The sequence below is a fragment of the Balaenoptera musculus genome, chromosome 20, assembly GCF_009873245.2.
Source record: "Balaenoptera musculus isolate JJ_BM4_2016_0621 chromosome 20, mBalMus1.pri.v3, whole genome shotgun sequence".
NCBI lineage: Eukaryota > Metazoa > Chordata > Mammalia > Artiodactyla > Balaenopteridae > Balaenoptera > Balaenoptera musculus.
In genome coordinates this window covers 9,429,153-9,454,645 of record NC_045804.1, presented here as the reverse complement: position 1 = coordinate 9,454,645, position 25,493 = coordinate 9,429,153, and the positions used below count along the sequence as shown (strand labels likewise).

Below are 25,493 nucleotides of genomic sequence, written 5' to 3'. Positions count from 1 at the left end.
CCAGAACCACTCTCCTGTGCTTGAGGAGGTGACAATAATACAGAGAATCAGAAGAAAGCCAGCAACTCTAAACCTCTGCAGTGTCTCCTGCCCTGCCCTGCAAAATATATACTGTAGTCGTTATCCATTGCTTGGTAACAGATTACCCCCAAACAGCAATAATCCTGCATTACTTCTCATAGTTTCTGTGGTCCAGGAATTAGGGAGAGGCTTAGCTGAGCAGTTCTGGGAGTTCTTGGAGCTACTCAGAAAGTTGCAGTCAAGACCCTGCCTGCCAATGCAGGGGACACGGGTTCGAGCCCTCGTCCGGGAAGATCCCACATGCCGCGGAGCAACTAAGCCCGTGCGCCACAACTACTGAGCCTGCGCTCTAGAGCCAGCGAGCCACACTACTGAAGCCCGCACGCCTAGAGCCCGTGCTCCGCAACAAGAGAAGCCACCGCAAAGAGAAGCCGCGCACCGCAATGAAGAGTAGCTCCCGCTCACCATAACTAGAGAAAGCCCGCACGCGGCAACGAAGACCCAACGCAGACAAAAATTAATTAATTAATTATTTTTAAAAAAGACCTGGGCTAGGAGCTAGAGCGAACGTGAAACACCCACTGTGGACTTTGGCCAATCAAAGACTGAGGCTTGCCTGGGCTGGCCTCACTGAGTCATGGACAGGTCTGTTCTAGAAGCAGGGGAGGGGCAAGTGCCCCTTCCCCCCACCCTCCTTCAGGGAGTTCTAGGATCCCAGGGCCACCCATGTGTGTCTGTTCCAGTGTCCATGCCTGGAGCCCCAGCCTGTCTGCAGTCAGAGAGGCCCAGGGTTAAACTCTCCCACACCCCGACCCCCAGCAAACCCACACGAGAAGCCCTGTGTGAGAGGAGGCAGAGGTCAGGTAAGAGCCTCCCAAGCTGAGAGGACCTGCCCACAAAGCCAGACCCTGGATCCAACGTGAGGCCCCAGGAGTCATCCCTGCCTGCGCTGACCAGAAATAAGAAGGAGCTCATTGTGTCTGCCGAAGACGACTCTGGATGGACGGACACACAGACCACACACAGGATGTCTCTGAATGGATAGACAGACAGACAGACACATAGGATGTCTCTGGATGGACACACACACACACACAGCTGGTAACAGGGTTTCCCCTGCACTGTTTGTAAGCCATGGGCATGTATTATCTATTCTGAAAAGTTTTAAGAGAGTAAAGGTCTAACTGCACACAGAACGAGCTGATTTATTTAAGGACAAATTGGCACAGTGTTAAATGCTTAAACACCAGTAGGAAGGGAGGCCCCCACTTAACCCCCAAGCTCTTTGCCCCTCAGTGGGACTCCCTTGATGCCCCCAGAGCTTCCTGTAACTTCCCAAGCAATAAAGGGAGACTGGGGGAGGGGGAAGACCGAGGCACAAGAGAGGCCGCTATGGACGCCCCAGCACGCACCCCAGACTCAGGAGGGCCCTGAACCTGAAACAAAAGGCAAGGAGGGCTTCAGGTACTGCCCAGCATGGGAGGAGAGGAGCCCCAGCCTCCCTAGACCACGATGACTGGGCGTGGGCTGGCCGACCACCTTCCTGTCTGTCTGGCCCTCGGAGGAGCCCCAGGCCTGGGTCTGCCTCCATTCAATAAGCCTGCAGTCAAAGCTCCAGGCTCTGGCCTCTGCCACCCTGGGTGGCCCCCGCCCCTCCTGGCTGAGAAGCCCCTCCCTCTCCACCCTGGCATGGCTCCCCCGCCCCACAGGACTTCCACACCTGCTTGTTGAGGGGCCCACACGGCCCTGGCAATCACAGACATCCCCCAGGGCGCTGCAGACAAGGATGGGGTCCTGGAGCGCCGGCCCCTCAGCAGGAGTAGCGGCACCGGGACAGGGACAGAGGCCTGAAAACAAGGGGGAACAAAGGCCTGTCCAGTCCCCTCAGCTCCCCCTGCACCTGCAAATCCAAGGGGCCCCCCAGCGCTCAGTCTCCTACCCGGCAACGCCTGCCCTGGGGGGGAGCGGGGAGAGGGCGGAAGAGAGGCCTGCGTGGGCACAGGCCCTGCCATCTGCTCTGGGGTGATCTGGGCCTACGTCTCCCTTCTGTAAAGTGGGTGAGTGGTAACTGCTGTGAAGGGTGATTGGGAGACTGGACGAGCAGAGCAGACGAGCGGGCAGCACTCAGCACGGCGCCTGGCACGGCGGGTGTCTGCCGGATACCTGCTTCTCTCTCGAACTGCCCCCTCCTGAGGACCGGGGCAGCTTTTCCGCCTGACTCAGGTCCCTAGGAATGGGGGCAGCTGTGGCACACCAGGACTGATAGGGAGGGGCGAGCGCAGGCCACGGCCTCAAGAGGCCAGGAGACCCGCTGACCACCCAGGAGCCTGCAGCACCCTCACGCGACCACCACAAGCCGGCCCTCGGCCCTTTGCTGCTGCTTCTTTCTGGGACTCAACCTTTCTCACCTCTAAGAGGAGGCTAAACCACTTAGGCCCTAAAGGAACAACAGAGCAGAGGAGCCCCCCAAACATCAAGCAAGAGAAGTCTGGATTCTCTTGCTCTGCTCCCAGCCCCCTGCTCGCCCCAAGGCCCCCCCTCCCGGCCAGGACTCCAGCCAGGCCTTCAGAACCGAGCTCCCAGCCTCCTTCCCGGGGCCTCTCAGGGCCGGGCTCTGACCACCCAATCTCAGGAGATGCACAGGGAAACCGAGCCCCTCTCCCATGACCTGCCTGCCTGGGACTCAGATGACCACAGAGTGGGGGGCGCCCGGCTGCCGGCTCAGGCTGAGGGCGCGGGCGCCGTGAGCAGGAGGATGCCGCTGAGTGCCGCTGAGGGACAGGAGCCCCGGGCCAGCGCCGCAGACCAGCCAAAGCTGATGCGGATGTCCTGCATGTGCCGGGGGCTGTCCCAGCAAAGGCCAGGTGTGAGTAGCTGATGTAGGTGCTGACCCCTGCCAGGGTCAGGGCGCCTGGGGGACGGGGTGCAGAGTGACCACTCAGCACGTCTGCCTGCTGGGGGCGCCTGCCCTGCCTGGGCCCCTGGCCAAGGTGGGTGTGCAGACACAGCCTCGGAAGCTTCTGCCCACTGGCCTTTGGGGAAAATGGAGGCTCCGATTCAGTCCTCAAACCTCAGGACCTCACTCCACAAAACCGCCTTGCAGGGCTTCCCTGGTGGCGCAGTGGTTGAGAATCTGCCTGCCAATGCAGGGGACACGGGTTCGAGCCCTGGTCTGGGAAGATCCCACATGCCGCGGAGCAACTCGGCCCGTGAGCCACAATTACTGAGCCTGCGCGTCTGGAGCCTGTGCTCCGCAACAAGAGAGGCCGCGATAGTGAGAGGCCCGCGCACCGCGATGAAGAGTGGCCCCCGCTCGCCACAACTAGAGAAAGCCCTCTCACAGAAACGAAGACCCAACACAGCCAAAAATTAATTAATTAATTAATTAAAATAAAACAACAACAATGCAGCCAAAAAAAAAAAAAAACCGCCTTGCAAACAGCACAACCTACACCCCCAATACATGGTCCCTACTCACATAACTGCTTCCACATATACAGCACCCCCCCATACCCCCTGGAGTTCCCAACACACACACACACACACACACACACACACACACACACACACACGGCCAGTGACCTGTACTGGCAGCCGGGAAGGGTGGGGGGAGCTCTGGAGCTCTGATCGGGCATCCTGAGCCAGGCCCCTGACCTGCACTTCCGTCCCCTGTTCCTTACAGCTCCCCCTCCCCACTTTACTGGGCCCCAGCCTCCCCTCCTGGCCCTAGCTCAGTGTACCTCTTTCCAGAGGCCCTCTCCCCTCCCCAGGTCTGAGTTTCAGCCCCTTCCTGTAACTCCTGTTATAACCCCTGTCCTTCACCAGACGAGGATGCCCTCCTCCTCCGACCCTGCATCTCTGCACAGTCAAAGGAAGAAGACTGGCTTTGCACATAGTGCCTGGTGACCCTGAAGGGTCAGGGGCAAGCAACGAGCTGGGCACTGGGACATCTGCCTGTCCCCCCAGGCTCAGAGGGACCAGCCCAGAGAGTCAGTCCCTGTCCCATAGCTGCAGGCTGACGTCAGGGCCTGCCCTTGGTGCCAGCTGCAGGGAATGTACGGTGCTCCCTCTGGACACTGCCCAGCCACAGCAAGAGACTGACCAGAGCTGACCTTCAGGGCCAGGTCTGGATCTCACTGGGACCCAGAGAAGGGACAGAGCCCTGGGTGATGGCTGTGGAACTCATCACCCCAGGCCCTGTCCGCCCCCGACCCCCTAGCTCAGGACCCAGCCAGTGTCATCCTGGAGCTCTCTGTCTCTCTCCCTCTTCTTGCAGTGATGATGGTGATGGGGCGGGTGCTGGGGGTGATCTGGGCTCACACAGGTCCCCTTGGTGTGACATTCCTGTCTCGGAGCCCCCAGAGCTGGTGCATCTGCCAGCACCGGCCTCACCCGGGCCACCTGTGCAGGCCCCTGACAGTGATGCCAGATGATCCATTTCCACCGGGTACCCGCCGTGCAAGGAAAGCAGAGGCGCAGCCAGTCTGGCCTCTGAGCAGTGGAGCAGACAGGGCGTGCCTGGAACCAGGCCCGCTGCCGGCCCTCCCTCGGGGCCAGCGGAGCGCCCCCTGGCAGCTGCCTCCAGACGCTCCCTCCGCCCACTGGCCAGTGCCTTGGCTCCAAGCACAATACCCCTTCGATACAAATTCCTCCTGCTCTCATTCTCTAAACCAAACACCCAGGCTGCTGGTCCCCCTGGCAACTGGCACCTACTCCCTCCTGACCAAGGCCTCCCCAAGGGCCCAGCAGCCCCTGGGGAGGATGCAGGCCTGCCCAGGAGGGAGCCCCAGGCCGGTGTGTTCTGGTCCTCGTGCCACAGCCCTGACAGTGGAGCTGGCCCAGGACACCAGACTCGGCTCAGGGCTGGCCCTGGAATGGGAGGGGTCACTGAGGACTGACCCTGAGGAGCCTCCAACCCACGGTCAACGACAGCCAGCCTTGGGCAGCTGGGGACAGCGGGTGGGTGGCTGGCTGGGGCAGACAGCACCAAAAGGCAGTGAAGAGGACTCCAGGACAAGCTTCCTGCCGAGCTCGGGGAATCCTCGGACGTCTCAGCAGGAAGATGCGGCCCGAGCGCCTGCGACGCTGTGTCCCTGAGGGAGGGCTCGGCCCAGAGCCTGTGGGCTAGATGTACGCCAGCTCATGCACTGTTACTAGGTGCAGTCCGGGCCTGGCCTGGGGTCACTGCCAAGGACTCCAAGGTCCCGTCTCAGCCTGTCTGGCCTATGCCAATCTCCCTGCCTGCATTGCCCCCTCACCAGGGTGATCTGGGAAGGTGAGGGAACAGGTGCGGGTTGGTCCCCCACCCCTCGTGCGGGTCCAGCGGGGCAGTTCCTGGGACCCCTCGGAGATCCTCGTTCCTCCTGCGCCTGGAAGCTCAACCCTGGGGCTCCTCGGCCCCAGTCCCTGGCTCTGGGCTCACAATCAGCATCCCTGCCCCTACAGAGGCCCCAGTGCCACCCAGGGCGCCCCCGCCTGCTGCAGCTCAACGGCCAGGGTGGGCCCAGGCTCAGAGCAGCGGGGGTGGGGGCGTAGGGGATGGGGCAGCAGGAGAAGCAGCACCCCACTGCCAGGAGCTGCGGCCCTCACAGCCCCCAGACTCACCCCCCAACAAGAAGCGGCAGCCCGTGCAGAGCAGCAGAGGCATGCTTGGGCCAGGGAGCTGAGAAGGCCACAGATCCGGCCGCACACGATGAGGACAAGGCTCAGGGGCAGGACCACCACGAGGGCTCGGTGCAGCGCTGCCAGGAGAGGGGGGTCAGGGAGCAGGAGGGGACCCGGGCCGGCCCCCCAAGGAAAGCCCAGCTGAGTACTTCAGAGCCTTGTCTGCCTGGAGGTCCTCCTTCGTAGGATGCTCGGGACTGTCTTGGCCCCGGCCGGAGGAGGAGCTGGACCATCCGATTCCCTCTGATGTCTCCACGGTAACCACCTGACCCTCCCAGGGGCCACCCCTTGTCCTGGCACAGCCTTCCTGAGGCCCAGGGTGAGGGAGGCTTCCCAGTACCCTCCCCAACCTCCCAGGCTTCTCTGGGGCAGCAGAGACGTGCCCCCAACTCACCAGGTGGGAGATGCCCACCGGGTAGACCCATTTGGAAACATAACGGAGAGTCAAGAAGGGGCATAGGGAGGGCAGGACAGGCTGGGGGTCGGGCGCCTGTGGTCACAAGCCAATAGCAGAGCATGGGGGCTGAGGCCAGTCATGGGGGGTTTTCAGATACATATGGCAATGTCCTCTGGGCAACACAGGGTCCAGCTGGAAGCAGTTCTGTGGCTCTAGGATGAGGGGGTTCTGAGCCTTGCCTGGAGATTAAGGAAGGATGGGGGATGATTCCCTCCCCAGCACTCACAGATGAGGCGCTGCACCAAGGTGGAGGCACCCAGGCTCTCGCTGGCAAAGGGGTCAATCAGGGGGATGCAGCTGTTCTGCCCTAAAAAGCAGAAAGAACGCAAAGCCTGGTGGGCTGGACCCACCCTGTACTTCTCAGAGATAGGTGGCCTGCAGGTTCTCACCCCCGACCAGAGCCGAGGGCCCCGAGACGTGGCCACAGGGCCCCATCAGGTTCTCTCCTGCCACTTGGAGTTGGGGCCCCAAATGGGTTTGGACGGCTCAAGACCTTTTGTTTGTTTATCTAATGTACAAATAAGACCTACGTGGATGCCTGTCGAAAAGTTTCAAACACTGCAGAGAGGCTGCCCTCAGGCCTCCCTTGGGCCTGCTCACACGTGGAAGCCAGGCTTTGCCTGCACGAGAAAGGTGCTCTCTGACTCTCGCACACATGGGCACACACGCGTGCACACACACGCAAGTCGGGAGAGCCTTGGAGCCTTAGGCTGCCTGTGGGGTGGTTGAATAAACTGCGCTGTCCTTCCTCCCCGGCAGCTCCGAGGAAGGCACTGTGTCACACACGCGCACACACTGACCTTGCTCACGTACACGTGCACACGCATTCACTCATGCTCACGCACAGCCCTGCCACCGTGTGCACGTCCTGTGCAGGGGAAGCCCCCCAGGCTGGCCCCAGCTTGGTGACGCCCGCAGCTGGGGAGCGTGTGGAAGCCCGCTGCCTCCCCCACCCCTCGCCGAGGAAAGCCCTCCCCGCTCCTGCTCAGGTCTGAAGCCACGCGGCGCTCCGGTTTTCCGCCCCGTGTGTCAGGCCATCGGGGGTATGGGAACAGGGGCCCTGCGCCACAGCCCTGGCTGTGCCTGACAGGGACCGGGGCTAACGGGGTGACCAGGCCGAGCCCTGGACGGTAATAAAGAAACAACTCCCAGTCACTGGGATGAGGAACCGTGGCCTTGCCAGGGCCCCAGCTCCCCACGCCTGGGCCTCCCTCCCGCACACTGGCTCCCAGCTCAACCCCAGGGCCCCTGCAGACGAGTGACAAGAACAGCAGCTGAGCACCCCTGGGTGCCGGGCCTGCCCGTGTCGCCCCTCCCTCATTCCTCCCACTCCGAGCCCTGCATCCCGAGAGGCATTATTTTCTCCCCATCTGACAGATCAGAACTTGGAGGTTGAGGGACAAGGTCCCAGGTCACCCAGCGGTGTCCTGCCATCTACCAAGTGATGTGCCATCACTTCTAACGCAAGACAGGCCCCCAAAGGGTGAGGCCAAGGGACTGTCAAGGGCTCCTGCTCTGGAAGGCTCTTGGGGTCCTTATGGGGCCACCCAGTGTCCCCCTTTTCACTTCCCACCCTTGGCTGGGCCCTGAGCCAGAGTCCCTTCCTCCTCCGGCCAGACTGTCACCAAGACAGTTGGGGGGAAGGGGTGCCCGAGAGACCCCCTTGTGGGCAGACAGGCAGGGGACCGGGGGTGGGGGGGGCCTCACAGCGCTGCTCTGGGAGGAGGGGGTGTGGCCCCTGGGTCTGAGGGGAAGGGGCCACGCGGGGGAGGGGCAGCCGGTACCTTCGCAGATGCGCCAGAGCCGCGAGTGGGAGGAGAGCTGCCCGTGGCCGCTGTGGTTGCCGGCGTCCGCCACCTGCAGGAGGTACCAGTAGTCGCTGGCCACGGCGGCCGCCAGCAGCGCAAAGCTGAGCAGCACGCCCAGCCGGGCCTTGCGGGTCGGGGGTGCAGGGACAGGGAGGGGAGCCGGGTATGGGGGAGAAGAGGGAGCCAGGAGGTGAGGGGGAGCTGGGGGCTGGGGGGTGGGGGGAGCTGCGGAGCACGGGAAGCCAGGACTTAGGGAGTGCAGAGAGCCGAAAGTGGGGGGAGAGGGGGTTCTGGAACCTGGGGGCATAGGGCCAGGGAGAAGGGATGGGGGGGCCCTTGGTGAGCAGGGCCGGGGAGGGGCGCTGGGAGCAGGGAGCGGGGTGTGGGGAGCCAGCGGCAGGCGGGCACTCCCGAGGCTCTTCTGGGTGAGGTGCCCCTCCAGTTCGCTGGGAACTCCCGCCTGCCTGTCGGTGATCGCCGTGATAGCCCACCGAGCTCGCCCCTGAGCTGTGTTCAAATGCCAGCATCCCCAGCGAGCTGGCTGCTGGCTGTGGGTCCCTGGGCAAATATCTTAATTTCTCTGACCCTCCGGTTCTTCAGCGCCCAGATGGCCAGGCTGAGGAGGGAGGGTGGGGCCTGAAATGGCCCGGGAGGGGGCTCAGCAGGCGGCCTGAATGGTGGGAGGCAGCCCCCCGCCACCCCGCACACACACACTGGGGCACTTGGCTGCTGGTTGGCCCTGCGTCCTGGTCTTAATCAGTCTCCAGGACCAACCAGCTGAGGGATCTGATGAACTGGATGGGCTGCTGAGGGGCTACAGAAGGAAGGAGTCTTGCTTCCTTTTAGCTCCAATTACAAATGCCGAGTGAGGCAAGGCCGGCCTCTGCCTGTCCGTCACTCACACACAAACATAAACGAAGCTTCTCCTAGGACAGGTGTCAGGAGCTAGTGGGGTGGCAAGCAGAGGGGCCCCCACCAGAAGCAGGCCCATGACATGTGTGGGACGGACAGGCCGCGGCTGTCACGGTGAGGCTCTCTGGGGTTCCATCTTGGGAGACGGGAGGGCCTCGTCTCCAGGTCCCTGGACTGTCCACGTTGTCCCCCTCCCCTGATGCAGGGCAGAGATGGGGGTCAGAGGCCTCCCTGAGGGTGATCCTTCTCAGATGAGCAGCTTCTCGACTTAGGGTCATCCCAGGGCTCTCGTTTCCAAGTATTTGGTTTTCTCAGCCCCCTTTTCTCTACCAGGCTCTTCTAGGTTTGAGGAATATAATCAGGAAGTAAAAGCGGTCCTAGCAAAGTTATTGAAACCATACTTCCATTCAGACAGAGAGGCATGGAATCATGTGGTATCATGCAGGCCACGCGTCGTCCTCACGCCACACCCAAGACAGGCTTGGGGCACGCGGCGGGGTTGGGGTGGGAGTGACCCTAGCTGTGGCGGTCTCGGTACCCTCCTTCCTGACAGCCCTCCCCCAGCCCCTGCTCTGGAAGCTGGGTGCCAGCCAGGGGCCCTCCACTCTCAGGGGGTAGTGGGCCTGGAAGGCGAAAGAATCCAGCAGGCAGACAGAGAAAAGCGGGTGCTCAGGGGGCAGAAGCCATCTACAAAAGCACGGCGGCGGGTGGTGGTGGGACTGGGGAGGAGGGGAGAGTGGGGTGGAGCTGGAAAAGCAGGTAATGCCCCTAACACACACCTCACAACACGACAGAGGTGGACACTGCTTCCGTGTGTTTAAGCTACGATCGTGACTGTGTTTAGGGAGAAGTAGAGGAACCCTGTGCCTGCACGCTCCACACGCTTCCCCCCAGCGCCCCTGCCTCTCCGCCTGAGCTTGTCTGAAAGGGTCTCCTTTGCACCCCATAAAACTTAAGCAGAGCAGGATTCAGCTGCCAGGGCCAGCGACAGGTGCTGTTTGAGGCCACTGTGCCTGCAGAGCCCACGTCTCTGTACAGGAACAGACATGTACCCGCTCATGCTGCAGTGCAGATGGCCAGGTGGGCAGTCTACTCCCTATTGCTTTAAAGCCCTGGTTCAGGGTTTTAAACCCCAGATGTGTAAGTCAGAGCCACTGACTCGATTGTCCCCAGACAGTGGGTACTGGTCCTTGAGAGGCTACTTGGATGAATTCTGCCAATCTACTTCTCTTGAGATGGATCCAAATTATACCGTAGCCCAGTGAAAAGGTACCGCTTAGAATGACCTGTTATTTTTCATTATTCATCCTCCTTTCATCAATTTGCAATCCAGAACTTGTGAGCACCAAGCCTGTCACCAGGCTGTCGGGACCTCTTCAAAGCCAGCATCAGACCACTACCACCAAAATCAGGGGCAGGAGTGATCTTTGATAGAAGAAATCCCAATTACATGTGACAAAACAGGGCTGCAGCCAAGCCTCTTTCCTTTAAACTTACATTGAACTAACTCGCAGAAGCTGAAAGAACAGGATGCCTGAGTCCAGTGACAGGCTTCCTGCTCCAGGCCGATGATGCCATAAATGGCCTCCAACGCAGGACTGGGAAACAGCCGAAACCACTGGCGAAGTTACTGTGAGAGCAGCTCAGCCCCAGCTATACTACAACTAATCTCACCGCATTCGGCAAACATCCTCCAACAGAAAATGAACCTTCCTAAATCACCCTTCCCGACAGGTCAATTCCTTCACTCAGGGTGCATTATGAAGCCAATTCATCCTGGTAGACTCTTCAAGACACTGTTCGAGTCAAAACCAGCCCCTCTAAAGGGTTCTCAAATGATTGGGGTCACAGGTGGGAAGCACTGATGTGCAGGGCGGCAGCCGCATGGCTGGTCACGCTTATCCCCCAGGACTCAGGCCTATGAAGGGCTCGTCGTGGCCGCCTTGATAGGCTTTGCTAAGAGGGAAACGGGAGCAAGCCACCCCTCCCCCTCATCACAGAACGCACCTGCTGTCCCCAGAATGGACACTCCCGTTCCCTCTGCCTGGCGCATCTTTCCCTTCCTCGTCCATCTGGCAGCCTCCTCCTCGTTCCTAGACAAGCAGAATGCTCTGCGAGTTCCTTGCCATCTTCTCGGTGCTCCCACGGGCACACTCATATGGCTACTAGGTGGCCTGTATCTTCCCACCATTCAGAGGGCAGGGAACCCGTGAGCTCACCGCAGGAGGCTTCCAGCCCTGGACGCAGCGCCCGGTGAACAACAGGTGCTCAAGTGCCTGAGCGAACAGATGGACAGACGTCACCACCTTGGAGATCAGGTGGAGAACTGCCACAGAAACCTAGGCCCCAGTTTGGTCCCAGCCGGCTGAAAACCGGCTCAAATGCTGTAGGCTGGGCCAGTGGACAGAAAACCTACAGCTCAGTTGGCTCTTTGCTTCAAGAGCTAGATTCACCCAGGGCGAGACAGGAACTCCCCGCCGACGGTAAGCCTGGCTCAGAGCTCGCTGGGCTGTACCGCTCACCTCCTCTCAGCTCAGACCTTAGATGCTGGAAGCGACTCCAGACGCTGTACTGTAGTTATGACAGGAGAGGTTGGGCGAAGAGTACACAGAAACCCTGTTCTAGCTTTACGACTTCCTGTGAACCTTAGTTCAAAATAAAAAGTTAAAACTTGTGCAGTGAGGATCAATGGAAGCCTCAGGAGGCAGGTGTCAGTTTATGTGAGGGCCTTTGTGACAAAGCTGTCTGAAAAATGGAATGGGGACGGTTTATAGCACTAGCCCCCTGGGGTCAGGCCGTTGCCAACAGCCATCCCCCGCTGCACCCCCTCAAGGCTGGGCACTGTCATTAGACAGTGAGGGCCCTGCTCTGGGGATAGACAGCCTGGATTCAAATCCCAACCTGAATGCTTACTAGTTGTATGATCTTGGACAAGCTATTTCACCTCTTTACAAATCTCCATTTCTGCATCTAAAAAATGCAGGTAAGATCACATTAGACTTTACTGGCAATTGTTATTTCTTCTTAAGTGAGTACAACCTGCAAAGAACGGTCAGCATCCCAAGGGGGTGTCAACCTGCAGGCGATGGCTGGCTGGTGCTCCATCTTGCCCAGCGCTGAGGACGGAAGATCCCCAGTCCCCAGGCTGCCCACAGGCTCTGCCCTTGTCACACCTGACACCCTTAACCGCCAGTTACAACCCTTCCAGACTCCCACCGACTTGGAGAACCTGAGAGGCAGACACATATTCGAGAGAAGGCTGAGGCTGTTGCCCTTAGCAAGGGTCTTAGACTTCATTAATACATGTCTAGTAAACTTCCCGATGCTGGCAGCCATTAAGGTCCAGCAATAAATATGGTTTTCAGAACAGAAGTTTCTAGAAGGGGAAATGTGTAAGACGGTCTGAGGGGTCAGCCCCAGCTTAGCCTTGCTCCACAGCACAGCCCGACAAAGCCGAGAACTGTAGCAATACCCATTGTGCAAAGGAAACTGAGGGCAAAAACATTTCCTCAGCTTCTCTACAAAGCCAGTTTGTAAGGACCAGTTATTAAAGTGAAGTATCCATTTACAGATTGGCACAAATATCAAAAATAAGCAGCTGAGATGAATATAAAGGCTGGAGTGCTTTTTTCTCCATAACAAAAACCTCTGCAATATTCTCCAAACTTGGAGGGAAAAATTCATTTCACTCTCTGACTGAGATGTGGCAGAAAAACCTAAGACTGAGGTGCATTTTTCACAGCCGGTTTATACATGGAATGAGTCCAGATGACACAAACAAATGGTTCTGGGTTCAAGCAGCTCTTGCAGAGGAGCCCAAGGCTGGCTCTGTCTCTCTGCGAGGACTCATCCCTCCCCCGCAACCGCTGGGGCGGGAAGGATGAGTTGGCAGGCTAAGAAGGCACCACCACCAAAAGCCAACAATATTTTAAAAACTCAGTAGGGTCTGCAGTGTTTGAAATGAAATAGTTTTTATTCTTCGGCCACTACCAAGATGAGCCCCAGAGGTTTCCAATAGGACAGTAACAATCCACCCTGCAGCTTAGCTTCATGAAGGAGGATGAAATCAAATCTACCATCTTAACATCAGGCCTCAGCCCTGCGTGAGCCGGCCTCGGGGAGGAGAGCAGGGTACCCGTGCGGAGGTGGTGATGTGGAGAATGTGGCACCGACGTGGAGCAATGGAGACACAGCCATTCAGGGCTGACAGACCGCCTGCAGCAGCCCACCAAGTCTCCACAGCTCCGAGCCAGGTCACTTAGAAGGGCTTCAGGCCACCGCGTCGTCCTGGGGAGGAGCAGCCAGTGGGCGCCCTCCAGCTCACTCGGGCTGGCTAACTGTGCAGCCGTTTCATAACGACAGTTTCTGCTAGATAGCTCCTGCTACTTTACCTTGTCTCCAAATCCATCTAAAATTCACACTGGTGTCCCCAATGACTAAGAAAGGCTCTGTGCTTACTTTTAATTGTAGTTTGTCCTGTTCTGTGAAATAATAATTCAAACAAAAAAAAGAAAACAACACTGCAGAATCTTAGGAGGGGCTGAGGGCTTTGTCTCAATTCCTCTCCTCCTCAAATGAAAACCATGTTGCTAAAATAAAAAAAGCCAGCTGAGGCAACAAGGTTCTACGATCCCCACATTACTGGTGAGGAAACTGCAGCTCCAATTCAACAGGTGCCAGTCCCAAGCCCACAAGGCAAGCACACCGTTAGAGGGCACAGTTAGGGCCGGAGTGGGTGTCCCACATGCCTTTTTTACAACTGCCCCAACTCTCTGCTTACTCCGTGCTGGTGTTGAAACTCAAATATCACTGAATTTGTAATCTTGCAAGACTGCAAACAACATATATGACTCATCTATTTTTTTAAGAAGTTTCCCCCAAAGAGGTTTTCCAATCCACTTTTTAAATTAATTTATTCCTTTAGGAAGATTCACATTAGAAAGACAGCGGAATTATCAGCTGCCTAATCCACATCATTAATGGGAAGTAGCTATTTGAAGAGTATTAGAAATATTAAGAACAGGAACTCCTTCCTTGGATTTTACATCCCACCCCTGCCTGCTGTGTCCATGGATGACAGCTGGTCCACAGCAAAACTTCCCAGGAAGAATCCCCTCTGTGTGCCCTGCTAACTAAAGAGGAAGAAGCAGTGAGCCAGGCTTCTGGAAAGTTCCTTGTCTGGCACAAAGGACAACCTTCTCCTCGTCTACTACAGAGAAATGTTGCAAACTTTCCATGTGCCACTGGAGGTGAAGAAGTATCTTCAGCTGACCTCAAAAGCAAGAGGCCAGCTCTACTCTCAAGACATCAGTCCTTCTGCATCCCCTCCACCCCCCTAGCCGCTCATGCTACAGTCATGCAAAGGGCTCTTACACAGATCAAGTCCAGAGGCAGAGTCTGGGATCTAATCCCATAGCTCCCCCTTGTAAACCTGAAAATCACAAGATGGGATGGCGAGGAACGCCTCACACACAGGGCACTTTCAGAGGCGTGGCAGGGATGGGTCTGTACAATCCACCTGGGAGGAAGGGAGCCGCTGAGACACCACAGACCTGATGGGGTAAAAAGGTATGGTCACAGGACCTGCAGACGTCAACGTGAGATAATACAGAGCACCTGGAACATGAGAAGTGCACACAATAAATGGAGATTATTACGCAAATGAAATTTAAAATGGCATCCTTAATCCTGTTTGTCCAGTCACAATGGACCAATGATCGCGTTCACGCATCACATCTCAGCTGGACAGCCAGTCGTCAGTGTGAAGCCCAGACAGGTCACTGTAAAAGGGCTCTACCCACGTGGACGAACTTCTCCCCTCACCCTGCTAAGTCCAGGAATCAATAAAGCAAAAACTACCAGAGAGAAAAGAGAGAATCCGTCACTGTACTTAGCACCAGCTGTACAACAGCAATAGCCCCTGGCACCGCCTTCAAGAAAAAACCCAAAAATACAGGTAAATATTCTAATTTCAAAATGCTGATGTTCTCCTTTCCTAAGGCACAGTTAAGAGGCCCCAGAGGAAAGCTGGTAACGCTGAGGGCTGTGCCTTGGAAAGGATGTGTGTGTGTCCCTGTGGGGCAGTGACGGTGGGGGTGGCGTCACTCCGAGGCAGCCAGCTGCTCAATGGCACAGCGGACTTTCTTTGCAGTTTCTTCAAATTCTTTCTGCTTATTGTTGGTTTCCTTTGCCTGGAAATAAAGAATAGACAAATGAAACTGAAGCTCTAGGCATGCTCGAATAGAGATGCCCAGCTATATGGGGTAAATATCCTCATTCACGTCATCTGCCTCTCTCTCTCTCTCTCTCTCTTTTTTTTTTGGCCGTGCCCCTCAGCTTGTGGGATCTTAGTTCCCCGATCAGGGATCAAACCCAGGCCCCAACGGTGAAAGCGCCGAGTCCTAACCACTGGACCGCTAGGGAATTCCCCTCAACTAGCTCTCATTTGAGCTGTCCCACAATAATTATAATAGAAAACACTGATGGACCGCTTTGCTTGTACCAAGCACCATTCTACCTGCTCCACACACGCTAACTCACTCACTGTTCCATGTCCCCATGAGGTAGGCGCCACCTTTATCCCCATGACACAGATGAGGACACCGAGGTCCAGAGTAGCATCCAGCTCAGGGTTACCAGCTAGTCTGTGGCAGAGCCCTGCTCTTCCCCACTACCCTCCGTTGCTTCTGAAGCTCCCACAGAAAGTCCGGACCCCTCCTCTTGTTCACTTAAACAGACGTTGTCAAGCATCAGCGCGGTCCTCAAACAGAGAAACCTTCCACCTGCAGCAGCTCTCTGAATCTGGCTTCCAACCTTTCATTCTGCTAAGTGCTCTCTCCAGGGGGACAAATGACAATCACATCAGCAAATCCAGAAATCTCCTCCCTAATTTTCACTCTTCTGATTTCTCTGCCACATTAAAAAACAAACAATAGACTTTTATTGGGTTAAATGTTTTCTAATAAGAAAAACAATAGAGGTAACTTTTTTTCAAAAGAGGGCGGCAGCGATGCCGCAGCAGGAGCAGACAGCACGTGGTGCACCCCAGGGTCAGACCCGGAGCCCCGGCTCTACCTCAGCCGCGCACCTGCCCAGCGTCAGGCCCAGGTGGCTGCCTGACCAGCGGTCCTGTCGAACTGACCAGCAGCATCTCAATTAAATGCCGGGTCTCAGAAATTCACAGCATCACGACAAACAACACTTGTTCCTCGTTTTCAGTATTAGTAAACTGCAACACGTAATTATCTCACCTGGATAAACGTTTGCCTTAAAGCTGTGTGCTGCAATCCCATAACTGACTTAATAAATGGTTTAAAAGATCAGCTCCCAACCTTATTTCCACCCCACAGTACAGTCGAGGTCCACATGCCATCCCACCTCCAGGAGCGATGTACCCTAGAGGGGCCATCCAGGAGCTCTAGCGGGAAGCAGACAGGCCTCTGGTTATGCCCATCCCCTGCACTCTGACCCCAAACCTTACTGTCCACATCCATTCACATGCAAATGTGCCTAGGGACACAAGGGGACCTGAATTTTTATATCGGTGATAAATTATTTGCAACAAACCTCACAATTGGGTGTCACTCTAGAGCAGCCCTGCCCAACAGAATTTTTTGCAGTGATGAAAATGTTCAATTGTCTGCACCGTCCAGTAAAGTAGTCACTGGCCACATGGCGCTAATGAGCAGATAAAATGCTGCTAGTGCTACTGAAGGACTGAATTCTAAATTTTATTTGATTTTCTTTTCTTTCTTTTTTTCGGCTGTGCCGCGTGGCTTGCAGGATCTTAGTTCCCCGACCAGGGATCAAACCTGCGCCCTCGGCAGTGAAAGCACGGAGTCCTAACCACTGGACCGCCAGGGAAGTCCCCCCAAATATATACATTTTAAAATAATCTGGGGGACTTCTCACAGCTTTCTCACAACTGTTCCTGAAGTACACAAAGCTGGTCTTTCACCTAGAACAGGACTGGCAAACTACGCCCTGTGGGACACATCCATCCAGCCCATGGCCCGTTCTTAACCCAATGGCTAAGAATGCTTTTTACATTTTTAAACACTTGTAGAAAAAAACAAAGAAATAATAATCTCTAACAGAAACTCTGTGGCCCATGAAGGCTAAATACTTACCATCTGTAGCACTTCACAGAAAATGAGCTGACCCCTAACCTCGAAGGCCCTCCCCAGCCCCCTTCCCAATTCCAGCACTGCAGTTCCCAAGACCTCCATCGAATACACTGCTTTACTGACCACTGATTTCTTCTCACTTCCTTAAAAAATTTTCAATTTTGTCCTTAGCATTTAAAAGGTACCATATTAGACAGAATTATTTATATTGATCTCTAAAAAGGAATACGATTTTCAAGCTGAAAAGGACCTCAGAAACCACAGGAGTCTATCCTCCATTTTACAGCAAGGAAACTACGACCAAGACTGGCCTAAACTCACCAAGTCTGTGAGTGGCAGAGACAACTGGTACATCTGGACTCCCTGTCCAGGGCTTTGCTAAAAAGAAATTAAACACCTGAATATTTACTCTCTGTAGAGCTGCCAGATTTAGCACAAAAAGATAGAGGATGCTCAGTTAAATCTGAACATCATATAAATGAGTAATTTTTTAGTAAACAGCCATACAAAATGTGAGATATACTAAAAAAATTACTCCTTGTGTACCTGAAATTCAGACTTAACTGGGAGTCCTGGTTTTCTCTGGCAACCTTAATTCTCTACAGCCCAGGCTGCTTGGGAGCTGCCTCTTTGTGGACTCACGGTTTCACTCTTCCAATAACCCAGTGCACCTGTGCAAGAGCCTAAGCTCGCCTGCAGAAATCCCTTCAAGGTCCAGTAGGACTGGTGCTTCTTTCTCCCAATACACATAATGCCCCTTTCCCAGTATGCTCTCTACTCTGTGTCCCCAAACCCTCTGTTCCCACCACTGCTAACACATGAACACACCCCGTATAAATGAGCTACCATCTCAGTTGTCACTAAAGGCAGAAATGCCAGCCTAGCCATCACATGTCCCACCACCAGAGGTAACTGCACACTGAGGACACCTCTACTCAGGGGATACGTTTCTCTCTCTGCACAACCCCAAGGCCACGCTCCAGGACAGATGCTTTTCTATCCTTTTATATCCTCACACACACATCAGAAGGGCTTAGAAAGTGCTTACTGAGGAAAAGCGCCTATGCAGTGTTTGTAACGGGCTAGGGAGTTTAGTACTAAAGATGCTGAACAGGATTTGCTCTTGGTTCTTATTCCCAGTAATACATACAATTTTGTTCTTGGCTCTTTCTTTATCCAGTTTTAAAAATTCGCTGAGGGTTAATTCTTCAAACTGCTTCTTGACAGAAAGGAAAGCACAACCAGATGAATGCTTTTTATGTTCTTCTCTAGAAAAAGCAACACATGAGCATGTCAACAGAGAAAAGTCAGGTAAAGGGAGAAAAGCAAGAGTTTGTTACCACCAGCCCCCCTGCCCCCCTCACAGACACACACTGCTCTGCTTCAGGAGCAGAGTGTGAAGTCTGAAGTGGACGGAACCAGGGCCAGGACCCACATCCCCACACAACTTGTCTCAGCACCTTCTTGCTCCGTGGACTGCCCCCAGCCCCACCCATATCCTGTGGCTGATGTATTCTACCAGGAGTCTTTAAGCAATTAGTAGGAAAAGTGTTACAGAGTATAAATCCAAAGGTATCACATGTCAAAGCCCTTAAAATCCTCCAGGAACCATTTGCAGTTGTCTCATTTCACTCGAATTATTACATAATCTGTTGGTTTGGGAAAAGGGCACCATTGACCCAGTTTCTCCAGTGAATTCCTCTGCCTCATACCATCATTCTGTGCACTCGGAATTATCCCTGCAAGCGGATAGAGCTATAACGAGAACAGTCTGGGGAATTCCCTGGGGGTCCAGTGGTTAGGACTCCACGCTTTCACTGCTGAGGGCCCAGGTTCAACCCCTGGTTGGGGAACTAAGATCCCGCAAGCCGCGCGGCACTGCCAAAAAAAAAACCAAAACAAAAACCAGAACAGGCTGGAAGGAACACCCAGCCACACAAATTCCAAAAGGACAGCCAATAGTAACTATAATCTGAAAATATTATAGCACTTGGAAATTCACTCCCAAGAATACAACCAGTATTTCTCCAGTGATACCTGGTATGATCACCATATCATCCCAGTCAATACTGGGTCATAAGAGCAAACACATTAGGGAAAACAGCAACACTCTTCTTGCCAAGAAGAGAAACAACTCTGGTGATTCTCTAGGGGGAAAAAAAAATTCAAGCTGTGGAAGCAATTGATTCTGACAGGGGAAAAAACGGTGCGGGAAAAATGTGGCATTACATTACGGGAATATTGTTGTCTGTATGAATATATGCACACAATTAAAAAAAAGAAAACTAGATGCCCTAAAGAACAAAATCTAAAACAAAACTGAGTGTACTACTTTGAGGAGTGGTTTTTGTGCTGTATGAATTATAGTTCAATAAAGCTTCAGGGATTCCCTGGTGGCGCAGTGGTTAAGAATCCGCCTGCCAATGCAGGGGACACGGGTTCGAGCCCTGGTCTGGGAAGATCCCACATGCCGCGGAGCAACTAAGCCCGTGCACCACAACTACTGAGCCTGCACTCTAGAGCCCGTGAGCCACAACTACTGAGCCCGCGTGCCACAACTACGGGAGCCCGCGTGCCACAACTACGGAAGCCCGCGCGCCTAGAGCCCGTGCTCCGCAACAAGAGAAGCCACCGCAATGAGAAGCCCGCACAACGCAACAAAGAGTAGCCACCGCTTGATGCAACTAGAGAAAGCCCGTGTGCAGCAACGAAAACCCAACGCAGCCAAAAACAAATAAATAAATTTATATATATATAAAAAAGCTTCAGATTTAAAAGCTCTGAAACAAGAAAGGCACCTGGATATCCCTAGGTCACAACAGGATCTGCTCCAGTATTCTGTCTAACCTGAAAGGTATCAAGCACCTACAAGAACGAGCCTTTCTTCAACACTCCGCCCAGAAGGACATTCGGCCAAATCAGATTTGATTAGGTTGAAAGCATCACCAAGGTGCCAGCAGAGACTCATCCTTTACAGCAGCTGTTTAGGGCACAAACGAGGTTGGAAAGCCACAGGTCCTTCAATAATACTTCGAAATTCAGATGTTTTGGGGGGAGCCCAACTCAAAACAAACGGTCCCGATGGAACTGGGGAACCCCGGAAGCCCAGCGAGGCTGGCCTGAGGGACTTACATAGGGTCGTCATCTGGCTCCCAGCCTTCCAACTCCTTGAAGCAGAAGAAACACTGAGCCAAGTCGGGCTCGTTCTCAGTGGGACAGTGGATGAAGCCGGCCGCGGCCATCTGCAAAGGAGAGCTCGGCTCAGGCCCCAGAGCGGAGGGGTTCCCCCGAGATCCGGGAGGCCACAGAGGGGCTAGAGCCCGCAGAAGGGGTCGCCCCAGGGGCCCGGGAGCCCACAGAGGGACCGGAGAGCGCGGGAGGGGTCGCCCCGGGGACCCACAGAGGGGCCGGGGCCCGCGGGAGGGGTCGCCTCAGGGTCGGGGGCGGGGCGGGCCTGGGGGCTCCCGGAGGCCGCGCGGACTCACTCGCTCCGGGGTGCAGGCGCAGCCCTCCAAGAAGGGCCAGTTCTTAAATGTGGAGATGCGGTGGTCCTTGAGGTAGAGCTGCCAGGCCGGGGGCAACGACGGGGTACTCATCCCGCCGCCGCCGAGCGGTGCCGCGATTCAAATCCGGCGGTTGTCGGCCGCCGCGGGGCATGTCGGGAACGCGCCGCCCGCGGCCTTCTGGGAAATGGGAAGCTGGGCGGCGCGGGGTGTGCTGGGAGTTGTAGTCCTCCCGCCGCACGTCTCTGCTTCTGCTCACCAGGCACCGACCCAACCCCGCCCCGCGCTTACTCCCATCCCAGCTACTTGCAAACAGTGGTAGGAAGAGGAGTGGAGAATGGGCCGAAGTCCCCGTGATAGTTTCAAGGAGTGGCACCTGCCGAGCACAAATGGATTAAGCCCTTTCAGCGTGCAAACTCTTATTGTTTTTGTGGGTACCGCACTCCTGGAACCTCCTAGTGCCAGCTTCCCCAGCCAGCCCTTGTGCCGTCTGGGTTGGAACATGTGCTGAGGCACGTCCATCTAGAGGCCACGCATCCTCCAGGGGAAAGATGTCACATAGATGAAGTACACAGCTAAACCTGCACCGTCACTGGAGTGAGCTGTTCACTCGTCTCTTTTATCAAGTCTTTTCACTGAAGCTTCCTGGAAGTCCAGAAATTGACACTTGGAGCTTTGTTCTTCCCTTTCCACCAGAATTCCTCAGGAGTTAGATATCCCTTCCAAGTCCCTGCCCCAAACAGACTTGCGGGTGGGGGTCAACAGAGGTGAAGCAATGTGTGGAAACAATGTCCACTGCCCTCCAGCCAGGAGACCTGGGTGTCCTATCAGGGAGGTGGGATTGGAATGTGACTCCAGGAAGTGAACAGCCCAGGACAATCCGCCTGAATAATAGAAATGGGAGCCCAGGGAGCAGGCACCTGCCTGTAGGCACAGCCAGCCTGGGTTCACAGCAGGCCTGTGTAGCTGGTGCCTAGCCTCATGCAGACGCCCCAGCCTAACAGCTCTATGAACCTGACTTTAAGTGGTTTTTATGGAGGTTTCACAGGCTTGGGTGATCAAATCATTGGCCTTTGGTGATTAATTGAATCACCAGCTCCTCTCCCCTCCCTGAAGATTGGGAGGGTGGGGCTGAAAGCTCCAAGCTTCTAATGAAGGCTTGGTCTTTCTGGCCACCAGCCCCAGCCAGAAGCATCTAGGGGTTGCTCATTAGAACAAAAGACGCTCTTATCACTCTGGAGATTCCAAAGGCAAATCACAAAGGCAAATTTGCATTTTTATGTGAACTTTCTGGATTTTCAAATAGTTGGCAACAAATCCTGATAGATACCGTGATGATCAGACAAAACTGTTTTGAGATCATAAAACATCAATGCTAGATATTACCTTATGGCCATCTAGTCTCACCAAAACTTTTGTGAACACATTTTTCCTCTACTGTAAGAGTGACACATCAATGCTGTAAAAGCAAAAATCATGCAATGGGAAGGAAGTCTTCCTCTCCCCCAAGACCTGTAGCAGAAAGAAACTTTTCAGCAGTTTCTATGTATACTTCCAGATGTGTGTGTGTGTGTGTGTGTGTGTGTGTGCATGCGTGCATACACCACTTGGCATCCTGTCTTTTCAGGTAACAGCACATCTCAGCTTTATCAGCACCTAGAGATCTCAACACGTTTTATAATATCTGCATGGTGTTTATTGGATGGTCTACCCTAATTCCAATTAACCAATTTCCCATTGGGTATCTCCAATTTTTTTTTTTTTTTGCTATTATGAATTGTACTACAGCAAATAGACACACAAACATGTGCAACTATGCCTGTAGCATAAACATCTGCAAGCAGGATTGCTGGGAAAGTGTGTGTGTGTCTTTTCAACATTTTTTAATACAGCCAACCTGTCCTCACAATCATCAGACCAGGACACGGTTTGCTTCGCCATCTTGTCTGGGTGTATGTTGACCCTGCCTTTTTCATCCTAGGATATTTTAATCAGAGTTCTATCAATACTGATAACATCTGTATAAAAATATATATCTTCCAGGGAATTCCCTCGCGGTCCAGTGGTTAGGACTCGGTGTTTTCACTGCCGAGGGCACAGGTTCAATCCCTGGTGGCGTGGCCAATAAATAAATAAATAAATAAATAAATAAATAAATAAATAAAAATATATATCTTCTGGATTAAACACCATCAAGTCAATGTATTTCTGTGATTCATTTTCTATTTGGCACCAACATATTCCAACTTTTACCATTTAAATTTTTATTTTACTGATTAGGTCTTTTCCATAAGGTTTTTTTTTTTTCCAATTATTTATTTTTGGCTGCGTTGGGTCTTTGTTGCTGCGCGCAGGCTTTCTCTACTTGCGGTAAGCGGGGGCTACTCTTTGTTGCAGTGTGCAGGCTTCTCATTGTCATGGCTTCTCTTGTTGCGGAGCACGGGCTCTAGCGCAGGCTTGAGTAGTTGCGCCACGCAGGCTCTAGAGCGCAGGCTCAGTAGTTGTGGCGCACGGGCTTAGTTGCTCTGTGGCATGTGGGATCTTCTCGGACCAGGGCTCGAACCCGTGTCCCCTGCATTGTCAGGCGGATTCTTAACCACTGTGCCAGCAGGGAAGCCCTGGGGTCCATTTTTTAACATCTAAATTTAGTAGCTAAAAAAAAAACCTTGAGGCTTATATCAGCTTTAGTAAAGACATTTACCATGTGCAGTTTTTTGTTTATTTCTTTTTTAAAATATTTAAATATTTATTTATTCATTTCTCTGCGCTGGGTCTTAGTTGCAGCACGTGGGATCTAGTTCCCTGACCAGGGATTCAACCTGGGACCCCTGCATTGGGAGTGGAGAGTCTTAACCGCTGGACCACCAGGGAAGTCCCTACCATGTGTGGTTTTAGCCACTGCCATATTAATTTTGTTTTGTTCAGTTCTACCAGTAACTGTCATTATGAATTGGATAAGAAGCTGGTAGCTTGGATTTATTTCTCAGCTTAATTCACAGGAAAACTGTGAGCAATTTTGTGAAACAGAGTAGGGAGAGAAAAACACAGAGCCGTTAACAGAGAAATCCACACAGGGGTGGTGGGGAGGGTCGGGCTGCGTTGGTTTTATTAGTTGCTATGTTTTTAGGGTCAAAGGTCCCCCTTGTTAATGTGAGATCGAAACCACTTTCTCTGACTCCTTAAGAGCTCATTTCTGGACAACACTGCCTAAACATCAAACGTTTTGATCTTGTCTCAGCTGAGAATGCAAAACATGTGCTTGCTTTAGGTTGTGTCTCGTTGTTTACAAGGGAGGGTGATCCTCTTTTCTCAATTTACTAGTCACTTAAATTTCTTTTCTGTGAATTGCCTGTTCATATCTTTGCCCACTTTTCTGTTGGGTTACTGATACGTTTCCTATTGCTTGGAGAGAGTTTTTACACATAAGGGACTTGACTTCATGTGTCATGTCCCCCCATCCCAACCCAGTTTGTTGTTTTTTGTTTGTCATGTGGTTTTTTCTTCCTGCAGAAATTTAACATTTTCATGCAGTCATATTTATCTATCACTCATTTTCTTTCTGACTTCTCTTTTCTGTATCTGGTTGGTATCTTTTGTATTTTTGCCATGCTTAGAAAGGTTTGTTCCACTCTTGAGATGACTTACGAAAGATATTGATTGAAGATTTTTTCTGGTTTGGGTTTTTTTGGCCTTTGATCCTTCCAAAAGTGTGTCCTGGAAGCTGTGTGAAAAGGTTTGGATTTATGTTTTCCAAGATCCAGCCACACCGTCTGTTCAATAAACAGCTTTGTACAGTGGGTTTGAAACACCACCTTTATCATGCCAAACTCCCTTATGTGCTGGCACCTAGCTCTGCAGTCTCAGTTCTGTCCCTGTATCTGTCTGCCTATTCCTGCTCCAGCCAGATTCTTTTACGGGCCAATAAACGGAGACCCGGAGCCGCTGGCAGAAGTCTGGAAAGGACAGGGAGTCCAGGATGGAAGCCAGGCTCCAGGAACTGATCCATGAGCAGCTGCTGGGTGCTAGGTAACCAGACGGGGTGCAGACGCCCTGCCTGCTCCACGAAGTCAGAAGAGAGAGTTTTATAGGGCTCTATAAAACTCTCAGACGCCACATGGAAACTCCAGATGGGCTCTAAGGACTAAGGGACAGGGAAGGGAAGGAGCTCTAAATCCCCGAGGACATTGCTGACCACCCAGACCTGGGGGTCCTGGAGGGCTGCCTTCCAGCGGGTCCAGGGGCAGGGCCACCACGGTGACAAACGTACAGGACAGTAGGGAAAAACCAGGTGAGGGTGGGTGGACCCCAGGGTAAACTTCCCCTTTCCCTCCTCAAAGCATGTGTTCCAGCAAAGGTAATCTGCTGCCTAGGGAAAAAAATCTGTGTCCTTTTTTTGTGTGGAAACAGGGTGTTCTGAACTCATTTCCCAAGCTGCAGGGATGGGTGGGTGGCGCCTCTCACATCCTTAGTCCTCCAGCTCCAGGGGGCACTGCTGACTTCTCTTCTTTTAATGTCACAACTTTTTGGTAACTTTTAATTTTATCTATATATATATATTTGGCCACACCACCTGCCTTTCGGGGTCTTAGTTACCTGATCAGGGATTGAACCTGAGCCCCGGCAGTGAAAGCACTGAGTCCTAACCACTGGACAACCAGGGAATTCCGTAATTTTATCATTTTTAAAGTTGCAAGAATAGTACAAGGAATACTCCCGTACCCTTTATTCAGATATTCTATTTACTTTTTGCCTATTTCTGTTATCATTCTCACTCTCTCTCTTCCTTTCTCTCTCTCCAGACACACACACATACACACACATATATACGTATGCATATTTTTTATCTGAGCCATTTACTGAAATTGTACTGAGGTATAGTTGATTTACAATATTATATAACTTTCCGGTGTACAACATAGTGATTCACAATTTTTAAGGATTATACTCCATTTATAGTTGTTATAAAATATTGTCTATATTCCCTGTGCTATACAATATATCC

At 53.5% G+C, this 25,493-nt stretch overlaps 2 protein-coding genes across 2 annotated transcripts; both read right to left on the bottom strand.

The window, feature by feature from the left end:
• Positions 1-1,440: 1,440 nt before the first annotated feature.
• Positions 1,441-10,541, bottom strand: TMEM235 (transmembrane protein 235). Its single transcript, XM_036836592.1, is given in 14 exon segments — positions 1,441-1,457; positions 1,742-1,868; positions 2,185-2,248; positions 2,641-2,738; positions 2,740-2,867; positions 2,870-2,932; positions 5,626-5,670; positions 5,673-5,762; positions 6,369-6,449; positions 7,927-8,074; positions 8,536-8,566; positions 9,401-9,485; positions 10,360-10,460; positions 10,537-10,541. Coding segments are annotated over 14 exon segments (1,083 nt in total).
• Positions 10,542-12,819: 2,278 nt separating this feature from the next.
• Positions 12,820-20,656, bottom strand: BIRC5 (baculoviral IAP repeat containing 5). The gene is made up of 4 exons (XM_036835340.1): positions 20,474-20,656; positions 20,121-20,230; positions 18,139-18,256; positions 12,820-15,053 (listed from the first exon to the last, which is right to left on the bottom strand). Exons 1-4 carry the CDS (start codon positions 20,582-20,584, stop codon positions 14,964-14,966), a joined length of 429 nt encoding a protein of 142 aa, XP_036691235.1. The 5' UTR covers positions 20,585-20,656; the 3' UTR covers positions 12,820-14,963.
• Positions 20,657-25,493: the final 4,837 nt, after the last annotated feature.

What these genes read in the sequence shown, in the direction of transcription:
- BIRC5 (XM_036835340.1), bottom strand. Translation starts at nt 20,584, where the DNA reads ATGAGTACCCCGTCGTTGCCCCCGGCCTGGCAGCTCTACCTCAAGGAC. An exon ending in GCGCCTGCACCCCGGAGCGA is followed by an intron (nt 20,231 to 20,473) that starts GTGAGTCCGCGC and finishes TCTCCTTTGCAG; the next exon opens with ATGGCCGCGGCCGGCTTCAT. An exon ending in AAAGAGCCAAGAACAAAATT is followed by an intron (nt 15,054 to 18,138) that starts GTATGTATTACT and finishes CTTTATTTCCAG; the next exon opens with GCAAAGGAAACCAACAATAA.